Source organism: Cyanistes caeruleus, chromosome 1 (genome assembly GCF_971803275.1).
Source record: "Cyanistes caeruleus chromosome 1, bCyaCae1.hap1.1, whole genome shotgun sequence".
Taxonomy (NCBI): domain Eukaryota; kingdom Metazoa; phylum Chordata; class Aves; order Passeriformes; family Paridae; genus Cyanistes; species Cyanistes caeruleus.
Genome location: NC_141701.1, coordinates 55,769,947 through 55,793,713, shown reverse-complemented (window position 1 = coordinate 55,793,713; position 23,767 = coordinate 55,769,947). Strand labels below are relative to the sequence as shown.

General features: G+C 38.8%; 1 protein-coding gene across 1 annotated transcript; it reads left to right on the top strand.

The window, feature by feature from the left end:
- Positions 1 to 6,784: 6,784 nt before the first annotated feature.
- LOC111924855 (protein-glutamine gamma-glutamyltransferase 5-like) lies at positions 6,785 to 22,421 on the top strand. Its single transcript, XM_086893769.1, has 13 exons — positions 6,785 to 7,586; positions 9,864 to 10,043; positions 10,365 to 10,607; positions 11,570 to 11,688; positions 12,225 to 12,353; positions 12,591 to 12,768; positions 13,705 to 13,837; positions 14,537 to 14,640; positions 14,743 to 14,985; positions 16,453 to 16,779; positions 17,649 to 17,806; positions 18,120 to 18,253; positions 19,220 to 22,421. The coding sequence occupies exons 1-13, from the start codon at positions 7,580 to 7,582 to the stop codon at positions 20,889 to 20,891; spliced, it is 3,627 nt and encodes a 1,208-aa protein (XP_086749895.1). The 5' UTR covers positions 6,785 to 7,579; the 3' UTR covers positions 20,892 to 22,421.
- The last annotated feature ends 1,346 nt before the right edge of the window (positions 22,422 to 23,767 follow it).

Below are 23,767 nucleotides of genomic sequence, written 5' to 3'. Positions count from 1 at the left end.
GTTTGGGGCTGGTGAACCAGGCTGATGACAGACACTACCCACACCCTTTGTCATTTTCCTTTTAATGATTTACTATTTGGCTGATCATTAGCTGGGAAGAAAAAATGTTTCCATAAGCATACAAGACATCCAGGCTCATATCCTTAATTACTATTCTTTGGAAAGATGACAGCACATTTCACTGTAATTACTGCTCAGCTGGATGTATGCTTATGAAAAAGAACTCATTTCAGATTATTGTATGGGATGTTAGGATGGCACTCTATATTGTGTGGTATTTGAAACCAGCAACAAAATGGACCTGATATTCTTACTGATTTCTTAGTGTAGCAAAATTATTTGTCATAGAACTTGTGAGTATTCAGTTTCTTTGCACAGAAACTGAGAAGCTTGATGTTAAAGAAAAGCTTTTAAACATAATTGAGCTCATGATTAGACCAAAACATTACTAAAGGCAGCTGCATTAGTTTAAAATGCAGCAAACCAAGGTTATGGCTGTTGTAACTTCAGCAAGAAGAGAATCCATGCTTGTAGGTAGCAAACTTGCCCAAAGCATTTTAGTACGTCCTTAAAATGCAGTCATATTTAAAAGCTGACTAGAAAAACTGGAAGGTGCTGCTTGAAGTATGTGATATCTGGGTGTGTAGGTGTCTCCTTGCTTATTTTTATGATGCAATTAAGTTGTCATTCCACTACTTTCATCATCATGAAATTTTGCTCAGATGAATTAGGAGAAGTTGCCCATGTACAGATGGGAACAGTACATAGCCAATAATTTCTGAATTACTGGTCATCTTGGTATAAAAGAATGCATATTCAGTCCTATGCTATGTTTTTTCAATGTGTGAAGGAATTTCATTAAAAATTGCAAAAACAAGTTGTCCATGCCAATTTTCAGGATAAAACAGAGCATGACACGATGTAACTAACACCTTACACTTGTCTAAACCCAGTTAATGAACTTACTTAAAATTCAATCCAGTGAGGATAATAACGTTATATACTGCATCTTTCTAAAAATCTCTAACCAAACAACCAAAACAGCTGTCTTCCTGTGAATTCTGTAATGTCTTTTGATGGTATAAGTTAATGCTGAATCAAGAATAACTACACAAAGTTTTGCCAAAACACTTGCACTGTGAATACAACAGCTTACTGAATAACAGTTGTATATAGAATATAAATTAAGCTAAGGTATCTCCTTAATCTTAAACCTTTCTTAAAATAATATTGCATCTTTCCATTTTGAAGATGGTAGCACCTATATAATCTAATAGAATATATTCATGGGTATTTTGCTTAGTAAAACTTATTCAATATAAAATTAGGTGTGTATCAGAAACTATCGTAGAGAAGATAAAATACTATGAAGTGGTCATGTTAAAAATCTGATTTTTAGCTCCACTCTATGTTAAGGTGCTTTATGACACCTCATGTGTCATCACATATGACGTCAAGGATCTTCTTGCCAAAAGACAGACACCTCAAAGCAGGCCAGGAATGTTTATTGCAGTAAAAAAAAACCTACTGACTCAGGAACTTCTAGTAAAAGGGAGACAAGGGCCTTCAAAGAAATGTGTTGGTGTTTGTGTCTGTATCTGTAAAGCTAGATTTGTAAGAGTTGGAAGTATTTGCTGCATCGTTCTAAGATTATGCTTGTATGCCACGCTTGTACAGGAGCTGGAAGTATTTTCTGCTTTACATGAGAGACGTCAGCTGTGCTCATGCCAGTCCTGAACTTATGTTTTGACCTCCTTTCATACATTGCCATTAGTGTGGTTGAGGTGACCTGTCTGTTGCATATGACAAAGTAATGAACTAGAAATAAAAATCTGTTGCAGGGATTGAGTTGGATGAGCAATCAGAAGTGGAGTGGAACCTACAACACGGCTAAAAAAATAAATAAAATTCTTCCATCGAGGGGGAACAATAGCTATTGCTTTGGTCTGTGCTACTGCTCATGGCCATCTAAACCAGCACTTCCAGCTCCTTACCCCTCTGATACTTTTTATTCTGTGTCTGGTGCTTATACTGCTAAAAACAGAGCTCCATGTTTCACTAAAATTAATTGCTAATCCCCTACTATTGGGAAGACTCTAAAAGCTGAGGCAAATACCATTAGAGCAATGCCATTGATTGGTATTCCAGCAAATGTGTTAGCTCGTCTACCCAAACCTGCTGTTTAATTATTCCTGAACAAGCAGACAAAACAGCCCCAAAGTGACACCAGAGCCTACAAGTGAGTTAATATGCTATTTCTTGTTGTAGAAAGTGTACCTGTATATGTTTAAAAAAACAACTAAAAAATTGGGGTTTGCATTTCTGATACAAGACATCTTCCTTACTCTTCGTACACATTACTGTCTTCTTTGTACACCATATTGTGAATATGTGTAAGATATCTACTGTAGAGATCTGAAAGAATCTTAAGAGTCTGTCCATGTTAATTTTAACTTATGTGTCTTCTACTCCCAGCGGCTTAAAATTAAACCAGATGATAATTACATATTTTTAAGTTCAAAATAAGCTGAGTGGAAAATTTTAGAAATCTTGAGAAAGTTACATCAGACAGGTGTTGAACCCAGTTTGTTAGAATAAAGGTATTTCCTTGTCTCTGTTTTTACATTAAATACTTTCCTGCTGAATTCGAGAGCTCTTTATATTGAAAATATATTGTATTTTGGACCTGTGCCCCCAGATGTTGAACTCTACTCGTATATAACAAAATTTTAAACAAACTTCTGCTAAAAAAGCATTAGAGAAGAAAATGGATATTTTTAAACAACAAACAAGCTTCATTAAAAAATAAAGCTTTAAATTAAAGAACAGAATAGGAGCCAATTTGCATTCTTCAAGAGAGCCTACAATTCAACCTGGTAAATGTCTCACCTCGTTTTATTCTTTCAACTCCCACTGCTCAGACTGAGTCTCTTCCAATCAGGATTGCCTGCACAGGCAACAGATCCATGGTATCTACTGGATTGTTGGGGCAGTTAGACTGGTGGGTTATAATCACAGGCTGGGTGATTTATAGGTTTCTGTGTGTGGGAAAGTTACTGCTCAGTGAGCTGAGGTTTGAATTTACAGTAGTGCAAGGTTATTCCAGTTCCGTTTTTAAATATAGTTGGGAACAAGTTCATTTGAAAGTGAACTTACAGTACTTAGAGTAGGTTACCTGGCAAATTACTCAGCTATAAATTCTAGCTTCAGTTTGTGAAAAGGGGTTGGAGCCTTGTTTTTTTTGTTTTGTTTTTTTTTTGGTAAACAAATCAAATTTTTCTTTTTATTATTACCTACTAATTGAAACTTATGTAATGTTTATGGTTGTATTCTATTCAGTTAACCTGGTCATTGCTGTTACTGTTATTAAGGTACATGGCTTAGCATTTTGCCTAGGTTCTGTTCTAAATATACTGACAATATGCCTTAAGCACAAATGATGTTGCCTGCTGTCATGAGGTACATGTCCTGTAGTTGACCTTTCTGAATATACTGCAACATTGTAGGTGTGTGTGTTCCTCACCTGCACCACAGACATTGAAAACACATCCTACTGCATGGAGCAAAATAGTGGCTTACAGTTAATGAAAAACCAGTAAAAAGGCTGAGACCAGAGAGCAAGTAGCTCCATCAGAACTCCAAGTGATGGTCCAGCTTGGATGGTATGGGAGCTTCCTTGAAGGAGTTTTTGGTTTCTTTGTATGAAGACTGGTGGTTTCGTTGTGTCAGAAACCACCTATAATTATTTAATGCTACTAATTTCCTCCAGCTTCTAGAAAGACAAAGCTGCCATGTACTTCTTTTAAAACACAGACTTCTTGTTTCAGATTTCATTTGAAGCATTTCTTTGTCCTAATTCATCTGTAAATATGATGTTGTAATGCTTGTTTACACTTAACAGAGTACCTGCCAGTGCTTTCAGGCTCTTTAATGAAAGGCAACTTCATTGCAAATTAATTTATGAATTTTAAGAAACTCTGGGTGTGTTCTGTGACAGACTTCATGTTAGTTTGCCAGCCTGTAGCCCTTGTAATATGAAGCTTCTAAATGTCAGATGTGGATTCCTAACAAATGTGCTTATTTTAGAGTTAACCTGTGGCATCTGATTTTTTCTTCTCTATCCCCTTTCCTTGTTAGACATGCATATTCCTGAACTCTCAGGAGCACAGGGTGATGCTACTGAATGATTTCAAATATACTATCTTGACATGTATCTTTTAATGCTGTCAGTCATTGTTATAAGATCAGCTCCAGGTCCAGTGATCAAAGGAATACAATTATATGACCAATACAAGAAATGAACTTCAGGGCTGCTTGTTGAAACATGCCTAAGTTGAAAAAATGCTTTTTAACAACTGCAGTTACCCCAGCTTTCCAGCAGATGACACTTTCACCAAAATGCATTAATCTCAGTTCCCATAATTTCGGATTCCTTCCTTTTCCCCCTGTTGAGCTGTCATTTATGTACCTTTTTCTTGAAAGGATTCCTTGCTTGGATGCTTGATTACTGTGACCTCTCTATTGTTCCCAAATATCTTAGTGATGCAGTGCCATTCACAGATGTTTTTTTCAGTGATTGCAGTGCCCTGTTGTTCAATCCTCATCCTTTCCTGGTGGTTTAATGGGCAATTGAAAGCTATGGAGGTTTTGGACCCTTAGTCCCACCACTTGACTTTGTAAATGCTCATCACATGTCAGTCTATTGCAACGTAAGTAATATTTAAAAAGAACACCAAGCCTACTGTAAAATGTAAGTGCAGTCTTACTGTTGTAAGGCCAACTTCAAGGTCAAAGAAACTTAATAACCTAAATGGCTTAAATTCTGGAAGTGTCTAAATCCTCATAATTATGCTATCTTGCAGAATTTTCAGGCTTGCATCAGGCGTATCATCCGCTTTGTACATGTCTGAAAATTTTGGATGTGTAAGAAAGATACTGTAGTAACCTTGAGGACAGCTTGTGTGAAAGATGAGGAAAGTGAGGGAAAAAGATGGAGTCAGAGGAGAAAGCATCCTCAGCTGACACCAAGGGATCATCAGCCTCAGCTTGGCAACCTCACTGTCTGGCAGGGAGGGGAGCAGTTTCTATCCAGGAGGAGACACTTTGGACAGATGTCAGCAACCTGCCTTGGAAGTCAGCAGTCAGGACACATCAGAGAAGCCATAGACTGAGAGGAGAAACCTTTCTCTGAACCATATCTGTGTTTCCTGTTTGTGCTCAGTTTCCCATGGCTCTTTTTTTGGGTGGTGGCCCTGTTGCATGGATGACACAAATGCAAGGAATATGATGCAGAGCTTAGTAGGCAAAAGGAGTAAGAACAGACTGAGAGCATCAAGAGGGTCAGTGTTATGATTTTCTGCCTTGCTGAAGATTCTTACTTTAGGTGCATGAGGCCTGGGCTTGGGTGAGAGGACCAACCAGTCTGATAGCTGTGAGCTGGCAGCAGCAATTGGATGGCTCTGCAGACACTGATAGGCAGGAACTTGGGTATCTGGGAGGCTTTGCTTTGGGGCTGGGCATCTATATAATGATCCTGCAGAGACAGATAGGCACCAAAGCTGCTTCAAGGATCTAAGCAAGCATACTTACTAAAGCCAGTGACTCATATCCATACAGAAAGTGTTCTTCTCCTGATTCAGGTCTTTATTATTTTAAACGCTTAATTAAGTCTCTTTGAACCCACAGGTGCAGCCACTTACTGATGCTTATTTGTTTTCTTTTATTTGTCACAGGCTTTCATTTACCAAGATATTTCAGTCAGAAGGTTGAACTAGATGTATTTGAGGGGATTTTAATATATTCTTGGAAACTGTGACCAACTTCATTATGTTTCTGTTCTGTTCTCTAGATGCTAGTATGTGCATCTGCTTGTAGGCAGGTCTCTGGTGGCTGACTTGACCACTATCATTCCAATTTTGCAGGCCGATTTAAAGTTGATTATGTGTGTTTGGCTGCTAAATTATTTTTTATGAAAGTGTGGTGTTTTTAGTTTTTCATTTTTCAGTGAGTTGAATTTTAATAGTCAAATGGCAAATACTAAGAAAAAGAAATCTTTCAGGTATATGAGAGGTGATTGAAATACTTAGGATTCAGGCTTTTTTATGTCTGTCTCTGACTAGCCAAACATTTATAATTTTCAAAATATGAACACATTGAAAATTAAATTCACTCTCTTATGCATCAGTCATACACATTTTTTACCTGCTCTCTTCCAAACCCACTGTTGATGTGCTGATTTTTTTCTTTGCTTTAATTTCTCTGAAGTTATTTCACAATACCTGAGCTTTTAGGCTATGCTTACTAAGTTATTTCACTGTTTGCTAAGCTTTTTCATTCTATGATTTCTTAAAGCACTGTCTAGAATCCAGGCAGTTATGCAAATCACTGAACTTCAGTCATTGTGTCTGAATCTTTCTATCTCAATGAATGATTTTTGTGTTTCGTTTTTCTTGGTTTGTCTGGGGTTATATATTGTTTTATTTTAGGGTGAGATTTTTTTCAATCCAAAGTATAACTTTGAGGGATTCAAAAGATAGCTTATGGAGTAAAGCTTGGCATAGAGGTATAAGAAGGATAGGAGGAAACTAGTACCACATGTTCATTCTGGTTTTGCCAGAAGAAATTTCAGTCCGTGTCTCCTATTTGCAGGCTAAAGTATTCATCACTGAGAGTGCAAAGAGAACACTGTTGTTGTTGTTTTGTTTCATTTTATTAAATATGATTGGAACCTAAATAAAATAGCACAAATTTTTTGTTAACACATTAACATGGTTTTTGTTCACAGGTGCTGTTGGAAATGGTTTTCAAAATTTCAGGGGAAGGGAGGTGGAGTAAGCTAAGTAAGCTGCAAAACTGTGTGCTAGGAAACAAATACATATGAAGTATAAACAATTTTTAGGTTAAATTTCATTGTCAACTTCAATTTAGTGCACGCTGTCTGCATATTTTACAATTTAGCTGGAAAAGTTTGTAACTGATCATTTTGTTCTGACCTCCCCTCAGAGGGAGTGCTGTGCAGACTTGCTGAAAGCTGGGCTTTCTGCTTATATTACGCTAAAAATGTCCAATGTTTACCATATTCTGAGAGTGTAAATTCAGCTTTAGCCTGGTGTGCCTTATTGTTTTCCATAGCTGTCTGAAGATGTCTAGCCAGAAGGGAACAGTAGGTGCTGGCAACTTTGGATGGCTACAAATAATGGCTAACCCTGAAATGTGTTTAGATTCATCCTGGCTTAAAAGTATTTTGGAGACAGGGCAAGCTGTGGGACACCCAGAGCAGTGTGCTATAGGTGCCATGATCTCTTCCCTCCATTCAGCCGCAGGACTCTCCCTAATAATGCTGGAAGTTAAAATGAATCATTTATGAGCATCAGTAGACACATGGGTGGGGCCTCTTTTAAAACAGGTATTTTGTTGATGCAACACATGTGACAGCCTCTTAGTTCTGAATATAAGTGTTACTGAGAGGAAATTAGGTTGGTTGGCAGAGGAGATCAGCCAGACCTTGCAGTGCGTCTTGCTGAGGAGCTGGTATCTCCACCAATACTGTGCTTCAGATACCAGTACATGTAGAAGAAAAATGGAAGGTAAGTGTCTCAAAACTTTAATATCCCTTAAACCAGGACTGAACACAGAAATAATTAAATGATCATGTGTACAGACCAAAAAAATTGCACGTATTTTTGTGTAGGGATTACTTGCATGTGTGGATGTTCTTTGTGGAACTAGTGAGAAAAGGGGAAAAAACAACTTTTGAAAAAAACTACTATGAAGGAAAAAGAGCTATGGAAAAGATTTAGTGAAACAACAGCCAATTCTGAAAACAGGAAATAGCATGGAAAAGAATAAATTTTATTTCCAGCATAAGTTACAGAATGCTAGGTTTCAGTATTCTCATACTATAAGTAATTATCTTCCAATGGATACCTGAAGTATTCTGTCTTGAATGAAGAAAAAAATATGAATTGATAGAGAAAAACCTGTGGCTCGTCTTGATGGTCAAGTTTCTACCAGAGGCAGAAAACCAGTAAGAAATGTGAAACTGAATTGCCTTTCATATTTTTTCTGAGCTGTCTATGCTTAAGAAAGCAGTCATTAGCTCCTTTGTGATCCAGTTGCAATACTTAAATCTGATAAGCAAACTGTGGGCTGACTTTAGAGAACTTCCCTGGGAAACGTAATATCTCAGCTCCCTGATGTTCCAGTTCAGCTGGATTACTGAGTGGATGAAGAGTAGTTGTCTTGGTTTACAAACACCTCCAGAGACCAGGCAAGGATCAGGTTCTTTCAGTGTTCTTCACCACAGGAATTTGCCATGTGTGCTATAAGAACTTTTGGTTTGACCAGAATTCTTTGTGTTATGGTTGACAACAGTCATTAAGATATGAGATTTTCAGTTCAATTCTGTTGCTCTTTCTTGTTAGCAGGTATGTTGTATTCATGAGCAATAATGCTGTAATGCACTCCTGTATTTTTTGGTTACTGTTGATTGTGTGCATTTTTTTATCATCGGTAGCACTCCGCTCTGCATTTGTTGCATCTGAATGACCAATGCATTGCCAAACTTAAATAGTTAGATGAGAAATAAGATTATTTTTAGTCAAGGAAGACAAATCAGAAAAAAATGCTTTTTTTTTTTTTTTTTTTCCCCCTGCCCCACTTACTTTAAATTACTATTTAATTCAAGATGTGATCCTGGGAAACTACACTTTTTTTGTATTAAAAATGTCCTGGTCCCAAGGGCTTAGCTATGAGTGTCCCCTCATGTGGATACACCATTGGATCTGGATGGGAAAAATTATTTTCCCTTAAATATTAATTCTGTATTCGGTGAACTACCCATGTAGTTAGAGAAGTTGCATTGTTAGATCTTTCTGTAGGCTTAGCAGGACCAAATTTCACTCTCTAAAATTATGATAATATACAAGACTTTGTACATCAGTAAAAACAATTTCCAAAACTGCTGAGAATCTGTAGCTCCCATCGTCTTCAATTAGAGTGAAGAACTTTGGAAAATAAAATGTTGTATGCAAATAAATGAAGATGAATGTTGCCACCCATCCTTCTGGCACCAGTGTCATAATTACTCCTATGAAATGACTGATATGCAGGCAGGATGCCTAAGGGGGAATCAGCCAAGATTTTTGTCAAGCTAATCACAGCACCTGGATTGCCAGCATTTTAAAATGTCACAATTTGTGAATATTTCCTTTTCCATTAAGTTCCTCAAAGATATCTGCAAACTTTTTTATGACTTTGGGAGTACAGACTGAGACATTTGCATGCATCTTTAAAATTATTTAAAGTTTTGGGTAGATATTTTTTCATAAATCATTTAGAGTGCCACTTAAGCTTTCAAACACATGCACACGTTATCAAGTTTTTTATTTTTTCTAGTGAATTTTTAATTTATTTTATAAAACAAATGCAAACATTTTTAAATGATAACATGTGCAAAACTGTATCTGTCTGTAGACAGTATGTTGTAATGTGCAGAGAGAATATTACAATGCAAAGTCAACTTTTCAAGTAGAGACACTAATATTGTCCTTTAGCATCAGGTATTTATAATACAATCAGGCACAATTTAAAAGAAATGGAACTTGTAGCACAGCTTTTAAAATCAAAGAGTTAGACAAGTTTCCATCTGCAAGCTAGGAAAGTGTTGAACTTGTAAAGGAGCTTTTATGGATGAATGTCTCAATTTCAGTCTTGCTGAATTTTGAACAGTCTTGAATGAATTTTGAAAGAGTTTTCTCTGTCTTTCATCATTGTCTCCTCTTTCACCTAATCTTAACCACAGTCAGAGCTGGGAAGCTAATTATATGGGGCTTTTTCTTTGTGCTCCTTTCTCTGTCCTGCAGTTATTGAGCTGGGAGAAGTCGACTTGAACTGTCCTTCCAACTGTCAAATACATAATACCCATTTCTTCGGAACTGACAGACAGATAATAAGGAGAGGGCAAGCCTTCAGCTTTTATGCTCGTTTCCAAAATCGGGAATGGGATGACTCCGTGGACCAAGCTGTTTTCACCGTGGAGACAGGTAGTCACTCCCAAACACTCTGTAGTCTTTCCTAGTCCTTTGCTGGTTAATAATATTTCCCATAGTCTTCAAAAGACTTCTGTCATAATCTTCATATTCCCATAACCTACTCATGTTCCATGTGAAAAGACTACCTTCCCCTAAATCAGGCAGTTCTTCTAATATGTAAAGTTTTCTCACTCTGCTAGAGAAGTGACAAGTGGAAAAGAAATCCACCCTTGGGAGCTTCGCCTTGCAAATGATGCCTTAAGCAAATTACTCCCCTTTTACATGTGCTTGGTTTAGTAGTCTGATGGAAGTGGTTTTTATTTTCCTGAACAGGCCTCAGACCCTGTGAATCAAATGAGACAAAATGCACCTTCCCAATGGGCAGATGTCTGGATCAAACCTGTTGGAGTGCTTCCTACAAAGTTCATCAGCCAAAATGCATCAGTATCAGCGTGTTTCCTCCCTCCAATGTCTGCATTGGCCGTTATATTCTCAATATGCAAATCACATCTTGTGGTCACACATACCAGCGGTGTCTTGGAGATTTTTATGTCCTTTTTAACCCTTGGTGTGCAGGTAAGAAGTCTAGTGATAATCATTTTGTTTTAAGAAAAATAGCTGGTTTAAGATTGTTAATTGTTTTAAGAAAAAGAGTAAAGCTGTTGAACATATTTATTATTTAGCTGTTATGTAAAAGATATAGTTACAGAAAGAATGAGAATCAAGGAGAGATTTAATTTTGTTATTTTTGATTTTTTTCCTCCAAGTTCAAGACTGTCTCAAGCCATTGTTTTGATTTGTTTTCTTAGTCGTAGTAGGGGTGGAGTATCATTTTTTCCCACAGCTTTTACAGTGTTGTGATAAAAAGACTAGGATAGAAAGCATTGGGAAGTCTTCTCAGTTCATCAGAAACACATTTTTGCTGTGAGAGTGACTGAGCACTAGCACAGGTTTCCAGAGAGGTTGTGGAGTCTCCATCCTAGGAGATATTCAAAAGCCATCTGGATGTGGGCTGGGAAACTGGCTGGAGGTTGGACCAGATCACCTCCAGAGGCACCTTTCCAGCCTCAACCACTTTGTAATTCTGTGAATACTATGTTATCATCATAAAATAACATAGTACAGATACAAAATAAATTCTGTAGATCTGGCTCTGGTAGCAAGGAATTCTGGAGTCTGTATGACTTTGCCAAAATCATTACATGACAAATATTCACATTGTCTGTGCTGATTTGATCGAAGTCAGATACACAACCCTATGTGCTGAGTGTTTGACTTGTAGAACAGCTTAGTGTGAAGATAAATTTCAAGCTCTTCCATTCATATGTTCTGCAGCAGGGAGAGACTTAATAAAGATATTATCTGGCCTAAGTAGGAATGAATTGTCTGTGAATGCTTGAAGAGCCCATAGCCTTCAACATGCTTAAAAGTATAAATCAAAAATTGGTAGGAAAGGAAAGAGGGATCCAGTGATGCAGAAACACAGAAGTACTATTAAGGTACATTTTGTCTGAATGAAAGCTCTTCATCTTTTCCAGATGACCCTGTGTATTTGGACAGTCAGGCCCATAGAGAAGAATACATTCTGAATGAACATGGAATACTGTATGAAGGAGTTCACAAGCACATAACCTCTCGACCGTGGCACTTTGGACAGGTACTTTTTTAACACTTGCTCAGAAATAGGTGTCATCCATATACTCAAAAATGAAGTGTTGTCTGTATTTTTGTATTTTTTCAGAAATGTATGCTCTATTTGTAGTGCAAAGGTTTTTAGGATCAGTACAGACTATGCATACACAAACCAAAATGTCTGAGAATTTCACTGTAGTCCAAATAACCGGAACAAAGTTTTATCTAGTAAAATGAGGGAAATTGCAGAATGGTCTGGGAACAGATGAAACAAATATTGTGCTTCTGAAGGAAAATTATTCCATTGGTTAAACATAAATAAAAATTACATGGTTTTGCCTTTGGTTTTCCTTCAGGCAGATAGGCAACACCATGCAGACCACTAGGAGCTGTGCTTGATTTAACAAAAGGAAAAAAAAAAAAAAAAAAGAATAAAAGGAAAAAGGGCAGGAGAGGAGAGAGGGCAGCTCATTTAAGTGAAAAAGACTAGATTATTGATAAGAAAGGTACTTTAGCAACGTCAGCATACCATGATGCCTTTGTTAACCTCTTTTTCCTCAGTTTGAAGATGGGATTCTGGATATCTGCTTGAAGATCTTAGATATGGGTGCAAGTTACCATCACGGCTCTGATCGTGACCACTGTTGGCGTAATGACCCTGTGCATGTCAGCATGGTGGTGAATCACATGGTAAGATCTGTAGGGGTGTGAGACCTCTGAATAGATAAGGTCACACTACATCATACTGTAGAAGGATGAACTGCACATTAATCTAACACAGCAGGGGAGGAGGGAAAATCCTTCCTGTGCTCAGATTAACAGGAAAGTTAAACTTTTAACACTAATCTCTGCTGATTTTGAGACATGTTTAGAATGTGAACACATGGTTGGCTATTTGAAAAGTTTGTTTTTCTTTTTTCTTTTTAGATAAGCAGCCATACCACTAGCAGTATCATGAAGATTCCAGAAAACAATGATTACCTGAAAGGAACAAAGCCATTTTCCTGGAATGGAAGCGTCCCTATTCTACAGCAGTGGTACAGTGGCAGATGCAGGCCGGTCAGATATGGGTACTGTGGATCTCTTGCTTCAGTAATGTGCACAGGTATGATATTTCAGTTTGCCCTTACCTTGTTTATAGATAAAAGAAGAGAGAAAACAAGGATCAAAAACCCCTGACGTTAAAAACTACTTGAAGTATTTAACTCATAAACATTTTACTGGAAAAGAATACGCTCCAGCTATAGTGTTTATTATCAACCTTTTGCATTCCTATACAGGCTGAAGAGCAAGAAAAAAAGTAGTTCCATCTTCTCTGTGACCTTCATATTATGAAGTTATCAATATTGAAATTTTTATTAAAACACAGAAAGCACAAGTGCAGCATCACTGAATCATAGAATAGCTGAGGTTGGAAGAGACCTTTAAAGGTCATCTAGTACAACCCCATTGTGGAGCCAAAATGTATGCTTAGGGTGATGTTTGAAGGATGAGAAAAAACACTAAGTTATGAACAGGAAGACCTCTAGTAATGTCTCCTCCACAACACAAAAGCATTAGGCTATATTTTGCTTTTAATGCAAAAGATTAGATAATAGTGCACTAAACTCTACAGACAGAAGATCTGAGTTCCAACTTCATTTATCTACTGAATCTGCTCCTACATTGAATGAAGTTTTATTTAAGTCCTGTAGATGAATCTATATGTACCACACTATTTATTAAAAAAAATAAATTATGTTTTATTAATGGAGAATCAGGTTAATGATTTCTGAACTTAAAACATCTGGTTTTTCAAACTGCTTTTCAAGAACTAAGAAGAATTTTGAAGATACTGCATCCCAAATATTGCTTCCTGTCCACTGTGTTTCTATAACTATAGAAGAAGTATATATATAAGTGTATATATATATATATATATATATATATATAAAACTATATTTTCTATAGCAAATTAGAATATAATTATTTATAAAATAAGTGAAGGATTTGCCTGATTAATTGTGATTTGTAATGATTCATTCATATTTTTTTCTTACAGTGATGAGGTGTTTGGGAATTCCAAGCCGTGTTGTCACAAGCTTCTGTTTTCCTTGCTCAATTGAGAATCCCCTTGGAATCAATGAGATTTTTGACTCTACTGGTAAAAACCTATGTGGCAAAGACAAGCTATGGTAAGCAAGAAAAATATATAGCTCTTTTGCCCTTTCAAAAAGTTATTTCATAGGAAAACTGGTATGAATTTAGCAGATCATTGTTTCTCTTTGGTGTATGCCTTTCTTTAGTGGGGTTATGGTCTTCAGTTTCCTAATAATGCATTTCAAAACCATGAAATTACTAAAGAGGCAGGCTACTCAATGTAGATTTTCAAAAAAGAAAAAATCAACACCTCTTGTAGGAATCCATGCTTCCTACTTACCCTTCTCAGCTAAAAAGAATAAGGCCATCAAACTTAGGAGCTGTAAAAGTAGATTATTAAATGCTAGGGAAAATTTATCATTAATTTGGACTTTTATATTCAGTCATAATCACTTGGTTGATACCTCTGTTGTCCTCCTGATGTTCCTTGTAATGGATTGGTTCATTCTTATAAACCTTTTAATTCCTGTTAAACAAAGGAACTGTGGTGTCATGTTATCATCCCAAGGAAACATATTTTGCAATCAGGTCTGTGGGGTTCTGGAACATATTTCCAGTCTGAGTGATATAAAGCAAATAAAACCACTCTTGTCATGAACATCATTAACGGTGTTAAGATATGCAAAATCTTCAGCTGATTTAAAGATTATCATGGGCATGGTTTTCCTCAGTCATAGGCATTAAACTTGGTAATCCAAGGGACATCTTTAATCATATATTCCTTCATTCTACAGGCGATACCACTGCTGGAATGAGTCTTGGATGGCTCGCAGAGACATTAATCAGTGCTGCGGTGACTGGCAGTGTCTGGATCCAACACCTCTGGAAACAGGCAGAGGTAACTTTACTATAGTTGTAATCACTTTCCTCAGATTATGTTGCTGAGATTCCCTGCTACTCGGGTTATGATGTGTCATAACATTTTTGTTCTCCGGTTTAGGTTCAGCTTGCAGCGGTCCTACATGGGTTAGAAGCATCAGGGAAGGGGAACTGGACTTGGATTATGATGGTCATCATATGTTTTCTCGAGTAAATTCAAACTACGTTGGCTGGCTTTCCCAAAACAATGCCAAAAGAACAAAATTTTTCTGTGACACATGGCCATGTGGACAACGTCTAATCACCAAGAGTGTTGGCAGTGAGCAATTTGAAGACATCACAGGCGCTTACAAGTATGAACTAGGTATGTTGAAAACATATTAAATGCATTAGAGGAAGTATCAAAGTAATCTCTCCTGTGTTTTCATGTGCAAAACACTCTGAAATTGTGTTCTCATTTTTGAGAAAGAGTCAGATGCTTTTCTCTTTAAAGATTTAGATTTTAAAACTTTTAAACATATTTAGATGATTACAACAAAGCACATACTAATTAGGATAGGATAGGATATAGGATAGGATATAGGATAGGATAGGATATAGGATAGGATAGGATAGGATAGGATAGGATAGGATAGGATAGGATAGGATAGGATAGGATAGGATAGGATAGGATAGGATATTTTAGATGGAAGGGCCGACAATGACCATCTCATCCAACTGCCTGACATGTCAGGACTGACTGAAAGTTGAAACATACTATTAAATACCTCTTCTTAAGGCACTGACAACCATGGCCCATCAACCACCCCTCTAGGAAGCCTGTTCTAGTGTTTGACCAGCCTCACAATAAAGAAATTGTTCCTAATGTCTAGTCTAAACCTTCCCTAGCACAAGTTTGAACGATTCCCATGCTTCCTGTGACTGGACACCAGGAAAAAGAACTCAGCACCTCTGCTTCCACTTCCTCTTCTCAGGAAGCCGGGAAGAACAATGAGGTCACTGCTCAGCCTCCTTTTCTCCAAACTAGACAAAGCCAAAACTCTTAGTTGCTCCTCACAGGACATGCATTCCAGACCTTTAAATAACAGTGTTTGTACGTATATGTTTTGATCTCACCTTTAAAGTCATTTAAAATATTGGCAGACTCAAGAAAATCTGAAAAAAATACCACAAATTCTTCTAAACCTAGGACTAACACCTTACTTGTTGCTTCTTGTAGTAGGTCTGTCAGAAAATATATACTTGCTAAAAATACTTACTAAATTCATGTTTTTTTAGCATATTCTGCTGTTCTTTGGGCCATGGATTACTGATTTTCATATTCCAGTAGATGGGAGGAGTTCAACCATCAAAATTGCATTAGGGAATGGACAGTAGATCACAGCTGATTGTACATTTGCAAGCTCTGTGGGTTTTTTTAGTTTGTTTTTGGTTGCTCAGTTGGAAAACAATAGTTTCTTTGTTTTAATGGTATATTTTGTCTTTTGAACGGTAGCATCTAATATTCACCCTTATCCTTTTAAAGAATTATATTTTGAGTTTTGTACTAACTATACATTTTAAGATTTACGTGACCATTTTTATATTTAACTACTTAAAAGTAAAATAAGGTTTTAATTTTTTTTTCCCCCTGAGGTGTTTATTTTCTTCTGTGCATTCAGTCTGCTGTATCTCGTATTTCATTATCTGGTGCATTTGTTCTACAACAACCTGCTACTTTGGGTTCCAGGAAGAAGAAGCAATAAATTTAATTATCTTTATTATTTGGGTAGAATAATAATAGGGTTCTTGTGCCTCCAGCAGATTCATTATCATATATCTTCTTCAACAGGTTCTGTGAAAAACAAAGAAGCCTATTACCGGGCTTACAGAAGAATTCACCCAGGGTATTGCAATGCTTCAAACTGTCATATTGACAGAGAGTTATCATCTCTGAAAAACCCATTTCTGAGCGACTCCGGAGTTAACATGAGGTTAAAGATGGCTAACTGCCCAATGTATGGTGAAGATGTCCAACTGAACTGGCTGCTTGAAAATTTGCGTAATGAGACCAAAACCCTGAAGTTTAATTTGTGCGCACAAATTATAACCTACAGCGGTTGTCCAATGGATCAGTTTTGGAAAGACTGTGTGAATGTCACATTGGGTCCAAGGGAAGGTAAGAGGGTGAAATTCTATAATACCCTGTTCTTTTTTAGGAGATAGTTAGTTTTCAGGATTTGTGGAGACTTCCTAACGGTGGTGGGAAGTGAAATGTGTACAGTGTTAAGTATCGACAGCTGAATTCCCTTTAGGGTGATCTCTCAAAAATCAACACAATGTCAATACTACATGTATGGTGACAGGTAAATTGTAGTCTTTCTTTAATTTCTCAAGGTTTAGAGATTCTTATGATAGTTTAAAAAATTGTTTCATTAAAATTTCAGCTCTGGACCCTATGCTCAATACAAAGATAATGTTGCAAATCTGCAATTCTCTATCAGAACAACAATGCTTTCTTTGACCCAAAGATATCAGCCAGTGTCAAACACTTGCTTAGACCACCTAGACATACCATATGCTGAGAAGTGCAGATGTGTAGCAGAATATAAAAACCTGTTTCCATGGTTAATGTCTTTTTCTGGAAGAAACAGGATCCCTTTAATTAAACTACATAAGACAAAATTTCATACTGATATTAAAATTCTATTTTATGAGGCTTTAATTTTCCTATATTTTAATTATTGCTTTAAGATTTCCACTGAAAGGAACAATTTCCAAATTTTGCTTAATAATTATCATCATCATCACCACCACCCACTAATCTTGCAAATTCACTGATAGATGAATTGAAAACTGTGAAGCTGATTGCTGAAGATAGCAATGAATCACCCTAAGTCAGGAAAACTTCTGTCTATTTTCAAAGATGCCATGATAACTTAATATTTAATTAAGTCATTGTAAGAGTGAGTTAAACTTTATGAGGAAGTAAAGTGAGAGTGTTAATAAAAAAATTCAGAAAAATAAAGAAATATATTTGTTTTACAGTGAAAAAAATTCCGATGTGTATATCATATAACCAATATGGACCTTATCTCTGTGATCACAACATTATGAAAGTAGTTGCTGTCTCAGACCCAGAGTGTGGAGAAGTTCTGATGGTGAGCAGGGATATTGTGGTCAACAGACCACCTGTTATTGTAAAGGTAAGAAACTTTATGGAATTTGGTATTTAAGGAACAGACCTGGGGACTCTTATTTGCCACTTCCTAAGTACAATGCCAATAAACTTGAAATACTTTACATTTTTCTTTCATCTTATTGCCTTTTTTTTTTTTTTAATAGCAAGATTGGTGTGACTTTTAAAGTAAAACAGTTTACTTAGTAATGTATAGAGATCATAGAACCAATGCGTATTATTAGTTCTTTTAAAATTTTGTTTCCTTCCATTTGTTTACCTCATTGTCAGTTTTGTAAGGATTAAAAAACATAAAATGTGTTTGTTTCTTTTTTAAATAGCTACTGAGCCAACCCAGACTGAAAGTACCATGTACTGCAGAGATCTCCTTCTGTAATCCTCTGCAGGAAGATATGAAGAATTGTGTAATGACATTAGAAGGCTGTGGTTTATTCAAAGAGCCAATGACCATTGAGTAAGTTCATCAGTTCTTGAAATGGGGATAATATTGGGGGTGACTGAGGTGTGCAAGTTCAGGATAGGTTTTGAGAGAGACGATGGTTCTGATATTTTTGGTGTTTAGCACATGAACAAGATGTTTTGCCTTTTATTACTTTGAGATGCCATTAAAAGCCTCACTCCTCTTAAAACTGATGATAATTTAAATGGCAAGGAATGACACTGCTTCATTTTTCTCAAGATTTAATTTAAGTGGGTGCCTCAAATATCTGTCTACACACTTGTCTTTACAAGAAGTACTAGCTGGGTCCCTCATCTCTTATATTCCTATTGAGTTTATAATAAAATTCCTCTAAATATTCATGAACTGGCACTAACCACATAACCACATATAGGAACAATTAGTGAATGACAGTGAGAAATAGCAATATGCATACTAAACTCATAACAAGTTAATCACAGGAAACTGGAAACTTCCAAGATGCTGTAACATTCTAGGAAAAGTAGATGTTCATTAATATGCATTGCTTCTCTTCATGACAAGGAGAACTGACAAAAGTATGACTAGTTTTGAGGGCAAGAAGTTAAGAATTGTTCTCACTGAATAGTAATGAACTGGATTCCACAAAGCTGCCCTGTCAAACTGCTGGAAATGGTAAGCAATAAATACACCTTTTAGGCAGAAGGGTGCCACATTTTTTAAGAATTCAAGTCAGTATCACAAATGGTTTTCCAATTCCAGTTACAGAACTGACTATGGGAGTCTTCCAAATCTTTTGGGACAAAAGTTTTTAACATACTTTTCACAACAGAGAATATGGGTTTTTTTGGAAGAAGACAAGAATAACAAAGTTGTCATAACAATTTCTTTCTAAAATATGTCGTAACAAATTAAACTTAATTTTGTGCACTCATCTTGTAGCGCTTAGGTCTCTGAGGGCTAAGGATTGGGATCCTAATTCTTTTCTTTGTCTTACTCCAGTTTGGGAACGCTGGCATCCAACCAACAGGCACGGACCATCGTGGAGTTCACACCTTACAGGCTTGGCAGTCACCGGCTCCTGGCCAACCTTGGGTGCCACAAGTTTGCCTACTGCAAGGGATGTGCCAAAGCTGAAGTGTGTTGCTCCGCAGGCCAGAACGGTGTCCTGCCCATCAGCCAGAACGGGTCACTCCCAACGTGTGAGAACGGCTCCGTCCCCATGAACGGCTCTGGGCCTGTCCCTGTGGCAGACCCTGCGTTCAACTCCATGTGTGAATATATCTGTATCCCAGTGTGCAACCCAAACTGCAGCGCAGGGGGGCAGCCTGTGTACGATTTCGTGTACCTCCCTGCAGGCCATCCTTTGTGCAATTCCATCTGCAACCAAGGCTTCAATCCAAGCATCAATCCCGGGTTTGAGATGGGATGCGATCCTGGCTTCCGTGTCGTATGCGAGACTGTGCCTCCTGCTGCGTGTGCCCCAGTGCCTCCATCCGTGTACAGCTCCGTGCCGGCCCCAGCATCCAACCCTGTTTGCACCCCTATGCCTCATGTGGTGTTTGAGACAGGTCCTGCTCCCACACACCCCTCTGGAGGTGGAGGGGGGCCGATGTCCTATTCTGTCTCTGTCCCCGCGAATAATGCGGTGAGTGCGTTGCTGACCCACTTCATGGCTGGCCCCAGTCCCAGTGGGGCGGCCCAGGCGGTCCCTATGTCTGCTCCGCCATCCTACTCCATGTGCTCCCCGGTGGTCCACACCATCGGTAATCCCATGCAGCCTCCAACTCCCCTTTCAGTGCCCGGTGCCTCCATCTCACACGTCGTTTGCGGCTCCACTCCCTCTCCCAGCACCCAGCCTCCGGGCGGCCCAGTGGCCACCGTGTCCACCCAGCCCCTGAGTGCCGCGGTAGCCCACGGCATGTGCTCCCCGGTGCCTTCCCCGGTGCCCCGCGCCGCCGACCGGAGCAGCACCCCGACGGTGCTGCAGGTGGGCAGCCCCTCTGCATCCCGCCCGCTGTGCTCCCCGGCCCCCCGTCCCGTGGGCCCCCCGGCGTCCCACTCGCTGTGCTCTCCAGCCCCCCGCCCGGTCGGGTCCCCCGCAGCCCACTCCCTGTGCTCGCCCACCTCCGCCTCGCTGGTGGCCGCGGGGGCCCGCCCTGCCAGCTCGCCCGCCGCCCAGCCCTTGGACTCGCCAGCCGCTGCCTGCCTCCCGTGCTCCCCATCCCCGCGCCCCCTGGCAGGAGCCACAGCCCGCTCCCTCTGTGCCCCCACCTCTCGCTCCATCTCCCAGCCCGTGGGCGCCGCCGGCTCTCGCTCGCTGTGCGGCTCTCAGTGGAGCCCTTCCTATGACACCGCCACTCGCCTGGGCTCCGCCTGGGCTCCCACCTCCCGATCGCTGTGGAGCCCCGAGGGGCGCTCGGGCTACTCCTCGACCCGTGCCACCTACGGCACACTTACACGCCCTCCGTACAGCTCCTTGAACCGCTCCTCCTACACCTTGTCCCGCTCTGGCTACGGCACCCTACCCCGCTCCATCTCTCCCCCTGCCTATGCCACGCTGACTCGCTCCGGGTCGTGCCCCTCGGGCAGTACCCTGGCTCTGGCAGGGTCCCGCAGGCCCTGGAGTCCCACAAGGAGCACTCTCACCTATTTCAGACGCAAATATCTGTAATGGAGAGTAACCTGGGAAAACCTAAAGCCGGTGAAATAAAGCCTGCGTGCAGATGCTTTACAAGAGGTTAGAAATAGGGTGATGAAGAGCAGCGTGCTGCTCCTGAGCATTTATCTATGGATTTGAGTTGTGCCAGAAAGCAGGCTGCGAGCCAACTGCTGAGGGATGCATTCCATGTAATACTTGTATGTCTTGAGATATGGTACGGTGGAAATGACAAATGAATGTGCTCCCCGCGGAGCCGTCGTGACAATAGCGGCACGGTGCAGGTAAATCAGACTTACTTGCTCAGTCAAGCTGTTTTATAAATGATGTGCCTTCACTCTCTCTTCTCTTGATTTTTTGCAATGCACATTTCTTAGATCTCCCTGGGCTACAGCACTAGTAGCAAATCTCTCTCTCCCTGCGTGAAATGTGCTGTCCTTGGGATGCTGCAGAGGTGACAGCAGACGTGCCTTCATGTCTCACCTGGCAGACACTGGGCCCCTGAGCCCCAGCGTTGCTGTGGCTCAGGTCAGTTCTGCGTGCACTCTGCTTCTCTAGTTGTGTAGTACTGAAAACTGTGGAGGTCTCAAAGCAACTGAATCACTACAAATCAGCTGAAGAATTTACCTGCGTCTTTTTTTATCCTTTTCTCTTTTTTTAATAATAATTTTAGTTTTACTACTCTTTACTACTCTTGACCTAGTGTCAGGGATCCAGAGGTTAGGTTAGAAACTCTGCAAAGCTCGATGAATAATTAATACAATATATTGGCTGTCACAAATGACTGTTTTTCATATAGCATATTTCAAAAATTTTCTCACATACCTTGTAAGCACTTAGGTCACTAGGAAAAACTCTAATTCCACGGCTGTGCCTTTTTGATTGAGTATAGCTAGGAAAAGTCTGTCACTAGACCTGAACTTAGAAAAGGAAATATGATGTTGTCCTTTCTTTCCAACACCCAGCCCTTCCAGCTGAAATGTTAGGAAGGTGAATAGGATGCACTGTGTCTTCTCAGATGACGGTACTGTTCCAGTGTTAACCTTCTCCAGGTGTTTTAGGTGTTGAAATTACACATTGTCATAATGAAACTATCCCTGAATTTTGTATTTGCTCATAAGAATTTTATGAGGAGTCAGGAGTTACTGACAACACCTCCCATCCCTCCATTATTTTCCTCTAGTAGTCCATTAATTTTAGTAGCAAGTGTTAGTGGGGTTTTGTGGTAAGGTAAGTTTGCTGGTGCTGCAGAATCTTCAGCCATGTAGCAATAGTATTTCGGTAGTATCACTGTAGTTCCTGCCCCTATGTGATGAGATTGAGTAACCTCCTGAGGATTTTGAAAAGGTGTGGTGTCAGATGAACATGCCAACACTACTGCATAGTAATTCTGAGTATGGTAGAAGAAAGATTTGTCTGGATATTGTAGCTGAGTGATCATAACTCAGTGACTTGGTTTTTTTACGCCGTTTCAATAGTCTGTGTTAGATATGTGCTGAGAATTTCTTTGCCTGACTGACAATAAAAGCAGAAATTTAAAAACCACCTGACATTCTATTATTTTGGTTTCATTTTTTTTGTTGTTGTTTTTCAGTAATACTTCTTAAAAAGTGAGGACTAAATCTCTGCAAGTGAACTGCTTTGAGAAATCTTCCCTCCACTCCATTTCTGTTAAATTTCCTATTCTTTTCCTTAAGGTCTGAAAACAGGGCTTCAGAATAAGATCTAAAGTTAGGGAAAATCTATAGATTTCTTACATTACCTGAAATACTCAGTTTGACATTAGAGGAAAAATGAAGCCATCCTCTCTACTCTCAGTAAACCTTTCCACTTGTGGCATGAGCTTTTCCTTTGCTCTGTAAAACAGAAATTCCACAGAAATGCCAAAATGAACAACCTTTTGGATGGCAGAGGAAGTATAGAGGAAGTGATAGAAAAGATACTGGCAGTATTTACTTAAGAAAAAAAAAAAAAAGGATTTTTTTTTGGGGAAGAAGTGTTAATAGTACATGGTAGCTACGTAATTCTCAAATAACATTTCAGTTCAAAGTTATTCTAATGCTGAAGAACTGATACTGAGGCTGTTGTTGTCTGATACAGAATGACATTAACAAAAGGTAGCTTGTAGTTTCCTTTCAAAGTCCATTGTACAGTCTCTTACTCACTGTGGGGGCAGAGGGAGCTGACAACATGTGGACAAATCCAGAAAAAGAGCCCCCAAACCAATAATGACAAAAAGCCCACAAAACAACAGAATTTAAATTATCTCCTTCGGTGTTTATGGAAGGAAGGCTTCACTTATTTTATAAGTTAGCTCCTTTGTCAGGAAACATGGTTCAGATTTCCACAAAATTTCTGGTTTGTTTTGTGGTGGCTTGGTTTGTTTGTGATTTTTCTTTTCTATGACTGGCAAAGTCAGACTAAAATGGCTGTCTCAAATATACTTTCTTGCAGTAAAACCCACAAGAAATTAATTTCTTTTTTTTTGCCTAATGTATTAACTATATTGAAGATTAACAGTATTCAGTAATGTGGTGTGATACATAAAGAAGCCTATTTTAGAGAATGAAAAGGCAACTCAAGCATGACAGTTATAGTCATCAGAAATTAAATACAGTACTGTCATATTTATGTGTTCAGGAATAAATTTCTAATTTGAATCTCAGTTCAGGCATGGATTTTATTTAAGTGAGGGAAATATATTCACATTTTTACCTGAGTGATGAAGGTGAAAGAAGGTGTTTGTTCATGCATTGTTACAGTTACCCTTTCTGTGATTTAAATGTATAAATGGAACTAGTGAAATTTATTTTTGTGTCCAACTGAAATAAGATTGTATTTATTTTAGAGATGAGGAAGACTCTAATATGTGGTAATTTTCAGTTCTTATC

Bases quoted from the DNA above. Each gene is read 5' to 3' on its own strand.
- LOC111924855 (XM_086893769.1), top strand. The intron at 12,769-13,704 runs GTATGATATTTC...TTTTTCTTACAG, and splicing joins TGCTTCAGTAATGTGCACAG to TGATGAGGTGTTTGGGAATT. The intron at 14,986-16,452 runs GTATGTTGAAAA...CTTCTTCAACAG, and splicing joins CGCTTACAAGTATGAACTAG to GTTCTGTGAAAAACAAAGAA.